Source organism: Rhinatrema bivittatum, chromosome 11 (assembly GCF_901001135.1).
Source record: "Rhinatrema bivittatum chromosome 11, aRhiBiv1.1, whole genome shotgun sequence".
Classification (NCBI taxonomy): Eukaryota; Metazoa; Chordata; class Amphibia; order Gymnophiona; family Rhinatrematidae; genus Rhinatrema; species Rhinatrema bivittatum.
In genome coordinates this window covers 64698295-64711791 of record NC_042625.1, presented here as the reverse complement: position 1 = coordinate 64711791, position 13497 = coordinate 64698295, and the positions used below count along the sequence as shown (strand labels likewise).

The window sequence follows — 13497 nt, the reverse complement described above, 5'->3', positions numbered from 1 at the left end:
AATTCCTTTATAATTAATAGAGCATTTATACTTCAAAAAGAACAATGCCCTTAAGCCTCATCAGTAGAAACTGCTTACCTTTCTTCTGAATCTGCTTGGCTATATCTGGGGAAACCAAAACCTTGCACTGTAAAAAAAAAACAAAAAAATCCCCACTTCTCCACCAAAAGCCAGTCTCTGCCTGGATCTAGGGCCAAGGAAACTACAAAATTAGAAGGCTTAGCCACAATAGTGTCAGACATCTCCAATAATTCGTAAAATTCAAAGAATGTTCAGAAACAGATCATTCTTGCTTACCACCCTTAAGGGTCTCAAGTTTGTCCAGCTCTTCAGGCAGTGATCTTGTATTAGACAGACATGATTTGGTAATCTTTTTTTTTTTTTATAATTCTCTCTTTATTAAATTTCAGTTTCAATACAATGAAATAATTTTTTCAAAACATAATAAAGGCAAAAAATGTGAAACAAACAGGGCAATCAATTATGGGAAAAACATTAACAAACAATGTGATTGTCACCTTTATCCAATAAATGGGAGGAGCCATTTCAGCAGTAATGATAAATCATAAATATCAAGTCACGGAAAAGAGGAAGTATATTTCTTTATAGCGGCCCTACTTCTGCTGCTATGGCCTGGCTCGCCCTCTCTAAACTTTTATCCCTTAAAAAAGTTTCTAGGTGTGATGGTACAGAAAAAAATAAACTTTCTACCTTGAAAATTAACAAAACATCTGCAGGGGAACGTTAAATTAAAAAGTTGCATCCAGATCTAGAGTTTTGTTTCTCAAGGTTAAAAACTGTTTCCTGCGCATCTGCGTGGGCTTGGAAACAGGGAAAACAAAGATTTGTTTTGGCCACAGAATGGTAGATCCTTGTTTTTAAAGAATTTTTCAAAAATGAATTCTTTTTCTTTTTCTAACGTAAATGAAACAAGCCAAGTTGCTCTTTTATTTATAATGTCCATAGATTCCTCAAGATACCTCTATTCTCACTAACACGCTGAGAACGAAGTAGAGCTAAATAAACAGTACCATGGTAAATGATGGCAGAAAAGAAATGCTATACCTGTGGGTTTGAAAAGCTGTTGGCGATTGAGACGGCATCAGGCCCCAGACACTACTTAGGAATTTCCTGAGCAGACAGATACCTCTTCTCAAGCAAGAAAGCAAACCTCACTGACTACACAGAGCAGGAGTTTATGATTTTTACTGTTAAAACAATCACATAATGCAGGTGCTTAGAAGGAAAGGGAAGGCAATAAAGAAACTGAAATTGGTAAATACATAACAAAACACTGGAATATGATATATAAACAATTTCAATGAAGACTCCTAATAATTCAAACACGTAATTAAAAAATGTTGTAAACAACATGGCAGCCATTTTATCTATATGGTAGATATTGGGTACCCAGAAACTTAGTCTGAAATCTCTGAATATGAACACACCAGAAAAAAGAGAGAAGGGGAAAAAACACATTGTGGCCCTTTAGTACTGCTGATTTGAAGGACAACTTTAAAAGCTGCACAAACACGCCCATACATAGCGCTACAGAAATGTTAGTAGTAGTAGAAGTAGTAATATATGGGCACGAGCGTGCAACTTTATTACTGTATTTTATAACCTACGCATATATGATATATGCAGGTTTCAAAATACATGAAAATATCCTCTTAAATATGCATATGTATTTTTAAAAAATGCACATGACAAAAGTTCAGCATTATCTGGATAAGTAGTGGCCCTTATCCGGATAAGTTTCGATTTATCCAGCTTCATAACTTGTCCATCTATGTAGCGCTTTTCAGACTTATCCCATTCAGATAACCAGATAAGTTTTGAAAAAGCGCTAAATAGATTAATAAGTCTTAAAATGCTACTTATCCAGCTAAGTCATATAGCCGGATAAGTATAAATAGCACTACTTATTAGGTTAAATCAGATAGCCAGATAAGCAGCACTTTTAGATTTATCCGTCTATATGACTTAGCGGGAGAAGTAGCATTTTAAGACTTATCCGTCTGAGTAACACTTTTTCAAGACGTATCCGACTATCTTACTTATCCAGATAAGTCTGAAATGCACTACTTACTTGGGACGGATAAGGAGGGTGGTGGTGGAAAAAGGGTTGAGAGATCAGGTTAAAGATAAGAAGGGGGTAGGAGCAGATGGCATTGGGCTGCATATGGGAATTTGTATGCCTATCTACCCCAAGTGAAAGAATCTCAACTGTTCAGAATGGCTGGGCCAATATGGTCCTTTTCTGCCATCATTTACTATGTTACTGTTTATAGTTCTACTTCGTTCTCAGCGTGTTAGACCTATGCAGAACCTTTATTCTCACTATGCTCTCTTTCTTGTCAGAGAACAGCAAGGGAGTACTGGCATTATGCACTCAAAATTACTGAAAGCTGAGTACAGCCATAGTAGTGGCAGTGATGTGCAGTGAGCTGGAAGCGAAGGAGCAGACAGCAGCAATTAGCGATATACGCTGGAGGTGTCAATATTACTAGGAGAGTGGAGGCAGCACAGGAAAAGGGGTGCCAGCAACTTTACAGGCTCAAAGGGGAGTTTTTATCTGTTTTAGCCGATTTATTGTAATTTTATTCTACACTATGAGATTTTAGTATTTCATTGTTTTTTTAATATGTTGTAAACTGTAGAGATAGAGACATAGTCTCTCAACAACAGTATAAAAAAGCTGTATAAATAAATAAATAAAAGGACTCAAAAAGCACAAAGGAAGGCGATCTATAAAAGCCGTCAGGATGAACAAAGAAAATAGATGCCTGTAGTCTTTTGCAAATCCTTTATTGAAGTGGAGACACAACCCTTGTGTTGTGTTGTCTTGCCTTGTGACCTTGTGATCTATTTTCTTTGTTCATCCTAAATAAATAAATAAAATAAATAGGGTGGCTAACACAATTCCCCAGTCCCCTGTTCGACAGGAAAAGAGCAGAGCAATATACCTCCCTTCTGCCAGCCACTTCTGCTGCACTGGGTGAGCGAGTACATCAGAGGGATAGAAAGATGTGTGGGTGAGTGCACCAGGAAGGTGGGTGGGTACATTGGGGGATTAATGAATGTCTTAGTAGGGGCAAGGGAGGAGGGAGAGTTGAATAAGTATATTAAGGGAGTTAGAAGAGTGCATCAAGTAGATATTGGTGAAAAAATTATCAAAGATACCAGCAGAAGATGTTGGTCACACTCTGAGGTCAACAAAGCTTGTTGTGAGAAACTCTGACCTAATTTAATTCTTTTTATGGAAGGGGCTGCTGTGACTACACATTTTTGTAATCATATGTTGTACATGAGTTTTGGAAGGTACAATTCTTAAAGAAGGACTTCTAGCATCTTTCTATAATGTTTGTGCCAATTTATGTTCATTTTTTGCTAACACATAATTTCCCAAAGAAATCACTTATTCCCTGTGATATCCTAGCTAATCTTTTTAAATGAGGAGGGCCATACAGTAGTTCAGGAGGGTTTGAGTCCTAGGTGAGATCTTCCATGCTGTGAAGGAAGCATTCACATACTCGAGGGAGAGTCATAGTTATCATGCAACAGTAACTCCTAGGAGTTAATATTAAGCTTATTTGTCCAGCTACATCTAGAACTTAACTGGACAAATGAATGGGAATTAAACATTCTTGCTTGCTGAATGCCTCCAAGTTATCTGGCTAAGTAATTAGCCAGATAAATTTTAGCAAGATAACCCAGACATGTTCCAGGGCAGAGTTGAATTATCTTTAATTGGATAATGCTGATATTTGGCATTATCTGGCTGAGTCAGATAACTTTAGGACTGCATGAAAGCAGTCATACAGTTAGTTGGTGTTATGTTTTCATCTGCTGTGCAGCCTCATCATACCCTGATTTGGACTACTATGTTGCCTCCCCACCTGCAGAGGCTTCCAGTGAGCTCTGCTGAGAGCTATCCAAGCCATCTCCTCAATGGCCTCCTGACCCATCCAGTCTTGCATCCTCTACTCTACTGGGAGTCCTCAGCAAGCTTGGCCTCCAGCTTTTCCAAGCTCTTCCTCACTACTTGCACCACACCCAAGCTCCAGCGCTGTGTAACCCAGCCTTGCCACTTCACCCTTACCTTCTTATACAGTCACCATTGTCTCTTTGACCTAGCTGCTGTTCCTTGCCTTGTGACCTCCGGGCCTTCTTGCTCCTTGCTTTGTGGCCTATCCAGGCCTTGCTTTGCCTTGTGGCCTCCAGGCCTTCTTTGCTCACTGCTCTTTGCCTTGTGATCCTTGAGCTTCTGCTACCTTGCACCCTATGGGCCTACCCTCACTTCTTACCTTGATCTGTGGCCTACCCTAGGCTTTGCCTTGCCTGTGGCCTTCGGGCCTAACCTTACCTTGCTTTTGCTCTGTGGCCTCCCTAGACCTCTCCTTGCTTACTGAATTCTGGGCCTTATACTTAGCAGCCTACGGGCATTCTGTATCGCTGCCTTCAAGCCTGTGTGTTCTTTGTTCTGTCTTCTTTTGTCTAGTCCTTGTCCAGTCCTGTTTTTGTCTGCCTTGTCTAGTCTTGCCCTCCTAGTCCTAATCTTAGTATCCCTTCCTGTCTTGCCTATGTATTGTCTTGCCCCAGCCTGTACCTAATTCTAGTCCTTGCCAGTTCTAGCTGTGTTCAGTCTCTGTCCCAGCTCTATGTCCTGTTCCTGTACCCATCACTCAGGCCCCAGACTATCCAGCCTGTTCAGGCTTTGCTCCAGACTTCCTGGCTTGTCCAGTCTTACTCCAAAGTACTAGCCTGTCCAGCCTTGTTCCAGGCTGACCAGGCTTGCTCCCATCTGCATAGACTCACTATGGTATACTGCTGCTGCCGCCCCCCCCCCCCCCCCCCCCCCCCGCATCCAGGGGCTCACCTACAGGGGAGGGGGGCTAGCTAGTCAGAAGAACAGCGCTAGTCCTGCCCAGCATCCAACTGTGCAGTCCTGTACTGCTCCTGGGATGATATACCCCGCCCATAAAACCTGACTGTTGGCTAAACTTATCTGGTTAATTTCCCAATGCAGTGCACCTGCGCCGCTGAATATCCACTGTAAGTTAGCCAAATAAGTTTACCCAGCTAACTTACCTACTCCCTGCCTAACTGGATTGCTGGCCTGCTAGTAGCTGGAATTAGCACTCATGATTACAACATTCTTGAGGGAACTCTGGTATATAAGCCCCTGGCACAGGATTGTCATTGCAAGGACTGGGTTAAGTGAGCTGCAAGAGGATATAAAATAAGAGGGAAAACCTTGAGCATTTGTGAAAGAAGGATCATTGGGCCATAGCTCAACAAAAGTCATATCTTTTTGAGCTAGAAGCCCAAAGAAGCAAGAAGAATCTCTTGGGATGAAAAAGGTTGCTGTATGTACAACATCCCTATTAGGGAACTATCAGTCTTCATTTACTTGCACCCTGATAGTTCCCTAAAAGGGATGTTGTACATACAGCAACTCTCACAGTGGGAGGGGGGGATCTCTCACACACAGTGCATGCATGCTCACTCCTTATATATATGCACAAACTCTGAGACAGAGAAGATATAGCAAGACTCAAGCAGGTGTTCATTGCAATTTTCCTCTGATGTTAATAATAGGTGCAGATTAGAAGACAAAAAAAGCAGCATACAGAGTGAGACAAAGACAGAGTAGCATCAATTTCATCCCCACCCCCAGAGCATAGTGTGTGGAATCACAAACAGCACAGAGACATCAAAACCCCCAAGGCATAAAGTGTGAGATGGTGTAAATAGCATAGAAGCATCAAAATCCCCAAGGTGTAAAGTGTGGGCAGGGATCATAAACAGCACAAATGCCTCAAAACTCCCATGTGCAAGGATTAGTGGGGTCTTAAACCATTGATTGTGAGGACAGCAGGCAAGAACCCTCAAGAGAGCCATTCCAGCAGTGGAGAGATGGGGAAGTAGCATTGTTTCTATTCCTGAAATATTGTAGGCTAAGTTACACCCAGCCAGATTCTCACTGGCCCAAAGGGAGACTCACTCCTGTTCTCTGCTGGCACAAAAAATCCCTATTCCTCAAGGCTGGGTCTTTAAAGAGCTATGCTGAATCATTTTGTGCTATTTTGGATTTCATTCCTCACTTGCCTGGTAAGGAAAGCACTCTTAGATATCTTGTTTTCTCCTACATATTTTAAGATAGGAACCCATGTTATGTTTGTTACATGTTTCTTTCATTAAAGCTGTTGGTGAAGTGTGTCTATTGTGTCTGTGCCTTGAACTGATCCTGACACAATAGGCAGTGTGGGCAGTGTATTACAAATAGCATAGAGGCATCAAAACCCCTAAGGCAGGGTTTCCAAAACCTGTCCTAGAGACGCCACAGCCAGATGGGTTTTCAGGATATCCACAATGAATACGCATGACTCTCCATGATATGCAAATTTATCTCACGCATTTTCATTGTGGACATCCTGAAAACCTGACTGGCTGTGGGGTTCCCAGGACAGGTTTGGGAAACCCTGCCCTAGGGCATAATCAGAAAGGCAAAGGGAACCAACTATAGTTGTATGAACAGCCCAAAGAAGAGAAGACACCAAAAAAGCAGCACCAACAGCGGCATGAATTTCCCAAGGCACCACAAAATGTGGCAGCTGTTTTTCCAAGGCACTATAAGAGACCCATGAGCAGGCCAGGCAATAAGAGTAGCAGACTTAGAAAGCAAGGCATAGAGCCAGGAAAGAGATGAAGTGGGAGTAGATACTTGTATTTTTTTTTTACCTACACAAATTATTTTGAAAATTCCCTCCTCCCCCACCACCCTATCTATGTTGTAGAGTTGTGGTTGGTTTGATTGAAAGAAATCCCAGATTCAGAGCCTAGGTTTCCCTAATTGTCTCTAGGGAGTATCTCAAGGGAAGGTGAGCTATCCTACCCCTTTTTCCCCCAGCACTGTACATCTGTAATCAGCTCTGCAGCAGTAAAACAATTCTTTCCTGATCTTAAATAGGGCAATCAAAGTCCATAGATAAGCATTTTTCCTTAGAATTCAACTACGTAATCACACAAACCAATCACTTTTTGCTGCAAATTTAATTTAGGTTTTATTAGCATTTAAATCATATACATAAGATAAAGACAGAAAAATGAATTATAATAATAAACAGTCCCAGGAAAAATCTAAGCAAAACAACAAAATTATAATACATTCCAAGCCTCCATAATAAGGGGGAGGCAGCTAAAAAGCAGTTTAAAAGAAAACACAAAATTAAATATCACCCGAACAATAAATCATGAATTGCCATTCCCCCTAAGGCATATATACCCAAAGGAAATCAATTAAGTTGCAGACTATTTTTCCAAAAGAAATTACTCTAGATGAACAGGGTCAGTAAAATCAAACTTATTACTCTGATACATAAGGATACATTTACAAGGAAACTTGAAAAAGAGTCACCTAAAGCAAATTTATGTTGTTTAATCTGCAACAAAAGTCTCCTTCTCATTTGAGCCTCCCTAGCCACATCGGGGAAAATCTGAATCTTCTGACCACAAACTAGTTCATCCTTGTATTTAAAACATTGCTTTACAACCAAGTCCTTCTCTAAATCTAGAGCAAAGGTTTTAATAAGTTTTGCTCTAGTAATAATATTATCAAAAGAATTTTGTAAGAAACCTCATAAATCAGTGCTATCAAAGCAGACCGACACATCCAAGGCACCTTCCTCTTCATTAAGGTTCTTCTTCATAGCCGGTATACAATAACATTTACACAACTTTAACTCCTTGAGAAAACTGCAGAACTTCAACCATATAAGCTGAAAGTAATCTAACCTTATGAAAATTCAACAATTGTAAATTCCTAGATCTCATAATATTTTCTAATGTTTCAAGCTTTTATGTAGAATCAAATTATCTTTAACATTCATCACAGACGTTGACTGTACTGATTGTATTAGATAAGGATACCACCTGGGTTTCAATAGTCCCCAATCTATGCTCCAGATTAGTGTAATGAAACCGCTATCTGATGAGAGCTGCAATCAGATAGAAGTTAGTAAGCTGTTCAGTTCGGAGGCACTGGATATACAATAGATAACTGTTTTTAACACTTTTTAAAAAATAATTTATGTATTCATTCTGTTTTTCTGTGTACATATTATCTCCTGAATCATTCAACCTCCAGAACCAATTTTTCAGGCCAGAGTAAGAAAAGAATTGTAGAGTAATTTGAATGAAGATTTGTTTTATTAAAAAAAAACAAAAAACAAACACACCTTATGATTGCAGAACATGTGATAAGTTAGTCCCACCACAACCATTGGGCAAGGCTATTCTTGGAGGAGGGGGGAGGGGAGATGCAATTGTAACTTTGGAGGACCCAACACTCCAGTGATAACCCTGCTCTCTTGTGTCTAACCATCATTTCCTGTTAATTGAAAGTGCTGGAGCTGCAGTGACCCATCCGCAGAAACCTCTGTCCATGCCAGAAGGTACAGTGCCCAGGGCTGGCTCTATCATTAGGCGAACTTGGCAATTGCCTAGAGAGCCTCAGACTTTGGGGAAAGGGCAGAAGACTTCTACATGGGACTGCCATCAGAAGAGTCATAGGTTCAGCCACTGGGCTTAGCAGTGTAGTTTGTCGGGATTCCCAGGCCCTGCCAGCTGAAGAGATGTAGGAGCCACCGGGCCAATCAGGAGAGACAGGGACAGATCCTAGGAAAGGGGGGAGGATACTGGGGAAGTGCATGAAGAAGAAAGGATGAATACTGGGGAAGGGAACAGATGCGGAAAGAATGCAAGAGGGCAGATACTGGGGGAAAGGGGAGAAAGAGGCAGGAGGGCAGATGCTGGGAAGAGAGTGGGGAGGAGAAAGAGGAGGGATGCCTTGCAGAAGCCACCGCCACCAAAGGAGGAAGTCCTTTACCAGGACCAGCAGGGGGAAAGAGGCAATGCAATGCTGGAATAGTGGGTAGGGGAAGGGGAGCAAGATTAAAGATTTCCCTAGGATGTCTAATATGCTTCCACCAGTTCTGACCGTGCCATCCTCCTCCTGAGATACTGAAGAGGCAAATACAGGCTCATGATGCTATTGCCCAAAAGAGGCCAGTTTTGAGTCAGCTGGAAGCCTAAAGGAGGAGGAAGAAAAAGTTGGACAAACCTCCCCCCGCCCCAAAAAAAAACAAAACCCAACAACATGGTGTGGGAGGAGGAGCATGAAAGGCAAAGCAGAAGAAAAATCCATCTGAATGGAGGCAGGCCAAGCGAGCGGGTCAAAGGTGAGCATGAAGAGGAGTAAGAGATGTTTAGGAGAAGAGCTGTGTGAGGAGGAGTAAGACCGTAGTAAAAGGCGTATCCCTCTTTCACATTTCACTAAACCTGAATGCATGGGTGGCAGTGCCAGCCAGGCATGCTAGAACCAAAAGGTTGTCAGCAGGGGGGGGGGAGATCTATATTACATGCACGGAGGGGGAACAAAGGACACGAGAGACACTGAGCACTGCGAAGTGTGAAGGCAGAAGTACACGGCCGAAGCACTCACCTATTAAACATTCATCTCCTAGCTGCTTCCACCCAGGGCAGCACACGAAGCCAGAGGAACTCCTGAAAAGAAAAACATTGCCTTCTGTAAAACTATTTCGTACTAAGCACTGAAAACGCCATTTCTCTCTCTCTCACACACCCACACATTTGTCTTCTTTGTGACTGTACGGTGCTGTGTATGCTGATGCTTTCTAAGTAATAATCATTGTTCTAGGGCTACAGAGCACCATGTACATGTATATGATGCTTTAGACTAAACATTGTTCTATGTTTGTACAGTGCTGTGTACAGTGACCTTTTAATAGCAAAGCAGAAACAACAGTAAATCATTTAACAAGATGCCCTGAGGGACGCCAGCCTCTTCTCTTGAACAAACTTTCAGTTTGGCCTGCAGTTTCCTTCTGGTTTCTTTGGGTTTCTGGCTGCAGTGCCATGAGCCTTTATTTACAATTACCTGAGGTTTTTTCCCGCACTTAATTTTAGCTTGCTATCCTTCTATCTAGTCCATCCATTGCAGGGATAATCCTTTGGTCAGGGACCACAGACTGCAGTTCTTTCTAGAACCTGGTACGCATGCATCCTGGTGTTACCATTTTGCACAGTAACTGAGGATCCCTCCCCAGATGTTATGAATGCTGCCTCTCCTGCATTCCCAACCCTGACCCGCTCAAGAAGCATATGTCAGGCTAGGGAATTTAACCCAGATCTCCCAAGATGTTTTGTCTAAACTTTCTCTGAGGTTCAAACCTGTTTTATTGTCACAATCCTTTTTATTATATATGATTTTCTGGAGAAATTGACTAACTAATCCTATCTATTTATTTATTTATTTATTTATTTATTTATAAGCTTTTATATACCGATGTTCATGAACATCATATCGCATCGGTTTACATATAACTGAAGTTGGAAGTACAAAAAACAGGGAGATTTTAACCGGGATAAACAACTACAGAATAAGTCAACAAGGGGTGGAAAAAAGGAAGATTAGTGATAAAATATAAGTACCGCATAATCAAAAATATAATTACAGAATATAATTATAAGAAAGGAGATATATATAATGGCCTTAACAAAATATTCAGCTGAATTGGTCATTTACTATTTCAAATAATACAAGGATTAGGGAGCATTCCATGAAGTTAGCAAGTAGCACATTTAAAACAAATAGGAGAAAATTATTTTTCACTCAATGCACAGTTAAGCCCTGAAATTCATTGCCAGTGGATATGGTTAAGGCAGTTAGCATAACTAGGTTTAAAAAAAGGTTTAGATAAATTCCTGGAGGAGAAATCCATAAACTATTAATCAACTTGACTTAGGAAATAGCCACTGCTTATTACTGGCATTAGTAGCATGAGATTTAGTTACTGTTTGGGTATTTGTCAGGACCTTGAATCTTAGATTGGCCACTGTTGGAAACAATGGTGGGCTTGATGAACCCTTGGTTTGACTCAGCATGGCAACTTCTTATATTCTTTTGTACAGTTGTATACAAAAGTTTAAGCTCCCCCTGGCCAAATTGTATGTTTCAATGAATCATTAAGGGGCAGCTTTTCGGGGGTTACGCGCATATCTTACGCGTATAACCCTTTGAAAATCTGCCCCTTCCACCCCCTGCACGTGCCGAGTCTATCTTGCATAGGCTCAGCGGCATGCGTAAGTCCCGGGGCTTTCCTGGGGGGGGGGGTGCACGCGCATGTTATAAAATCGGGAGTAGATTTGTTTGCGCCAGGTTGCAAGTTTAAGAAATGGTCTAAGGTCTGGAAGCTAAGATTTAAGTTAAAAAAAATGCAGAGTAATGCATTTAGGAAGCAAAAACCCAAGGGAAAGTACAGTACTGAAGGTGAAATGCTTCTAAGCACAAAGGAAGAGCGGGATCTGGAGATATATTTATTTTATGATCTCAAGGTGGCCAAATAGGTGATTAAAATGACAATAAAAGCCATAAAGATGCTTGACTACACAGGGAGAGGCATGGTCAGCAGAAAAAGGGAGGTGATATTGTCCCTATATAGGTCCCTGGTGAGACCTAACTTGGTATACTTTGTACAATTCTGCAGACTGCACCTTCAAAAAGAGATAAACACAGAGTCAATCCAGAGGGTGGCTACTAAAATGGTCAGTGGTCTTTGTTCTAAAGCATATGGGGATAGACTTAAAGAGCTAAACATGTATACCCTAGAGGAAAGGCAAGATAGGGAGATATGATAGAGACATTCACATATCTCAAAGGTTTCCATGCACAGGAGGTGAGCATTTTTCAACAGAAAGAAGGATCTAGATAAGGGATCATGAGATAAGGTTAAAAGGGGGTAGACTCAAGAGTAATATTAGGAAATATTTCTTTACAGAAAGGGTGGTGGATGTGTGAAAGTGGTGGAGACAAAATTAGTATATGAATTCAAGAAAGCATGGGATAAATATAGGGGATAGCTAAGGATGGGATGAGAATTATAATGCTAAATTAACTGGATGGATGGATCATATGGTCTTTTTCTGCCATCATGTTTCTATGTTTCTGCTATGAGATACCCACACTTAAACCATTGTAGGTGATGTTTCAGAGGAATTTTATCAAATCGGTGTTAATACAGAAAAGAAGCTGAAGCAAATTGACAAACTAAATAGAAGTAAATCACTGGAACCTGACAGTTTTCACCACAGAGTTGTAAAAGAACTAAAATATGAAAATTCTGTCCTGCTAACTGTAATCTGTCACCTATTATTGAAATTTGCCACTATACATGAGGATTGGAGAGTAGAAAATGTAATGCCAATTGTGATGGAGTGAACTGACAACGCCCTCATTCTACTTTAAGGAGCTCAGTTCAAGGTTTTAATCCAGTCCTCCTTAAAGCACAACACCGCAAGGGATTCAGAGTGAGTGTTCTTTCTGTAAAACAGGTGGTCATGTAAAGGAAGAATGTCCTTGGCCTGATGACCTGGAGTGCACGGGTAAGTTAGCAGAACAACGTGAGAAGGAACAAAGCTGCAATTTTATGGGTATCCCAAGTGCAAGGCTTATTTATTTATTTATTTATTTATTTTGTATACCGACATTCGATCGAGATATCACATCGGTTTCCAGATAACAGGTTGAATAGGGCGAGAACTGCCCTATTTTTACATTGTAACAAGATAACAATTAAATTAATTTAAACAATAAAATAAAAGAATCTTAAGAAGCTTAAGAACTTTATAATCAGATGGAACTGGAGGGAGTCTCTACCCAACCTTGGAAGATTCTGGCTGTAGCAAAAATGCTCATTTGCCAGGACTTACTATTTCAAGAACATATTAACTATAAGAAAATAGAGACAGTAACATGTATACATAGGAACAAACAGAAGTGTTCAACTTCCCACATCCTCTTGACGACTGCCGCGGGACAAGCTGTGCTAGAAGCGGCTGTCCTCCCCAAGCTTCTATACCCAGTAGTCCTAGGTCAAGTTTATCCCCAATTTGCAACCTTATCGAGACAACAAGGCCGGAGGGGGGAGGCACTTGAGACGGAGCCGGGGTATGTCCTGGGCATGTCTGGATGCTCGACAGGGCATGACCAAGCTGAGGGGGAGGGCATGTGACGGAATGTCCAGACAACTCCCTCATTCTACCTTAAGGAGACTAATTCAAGGTTTTAACCCAATCCTCACTCACTCTACCATAAGAACCCAGGCCTAGAAAGGCTTGGGAAAGGCCCAAGGAGCTGGTAGGACCTCACAATACACCCAGATGGTGGACATTTACCAGTTAGTTGTGCCTGACACAAGGTGAGCTACTAATCTTGATTCTTGTATCTTTAAAGCACTGTAAATACATAGCAGCATCATAACTAAGTTGGTTCAGTTTTTTTTGTAGTCCTGAACTATTTCTGTGGCCGCAGCAGGTCCGAATACGCCTCAACAATATTCAAAAAGGACTCCAGAATTGATGCAAGTAACTAAAGATATGTAATCCTGACATCAATGTAGGTAAAATGGTAGA

The 13497-nt window shown here is 41.1% G+C and overlaps 1 protein-coding gene across 1 annotated transcript in view; it reads right to left on the bottom strand.

Moving 5' to 3' along the window:
* SCARF2 (scavenger receptor class F member 2) overlaps positions 1-13497 on the bottom strand; it is a 187677-nt gene that overhangs the window by 134272 nt on the left and 39908 nt on the right. The window contains 1 exon segment of the mRNA XM_029619839.1: positions 9509-9570. Coding sequence (XP_029475699.1) covers positions 9509-9570 — 62 coding nt within the window.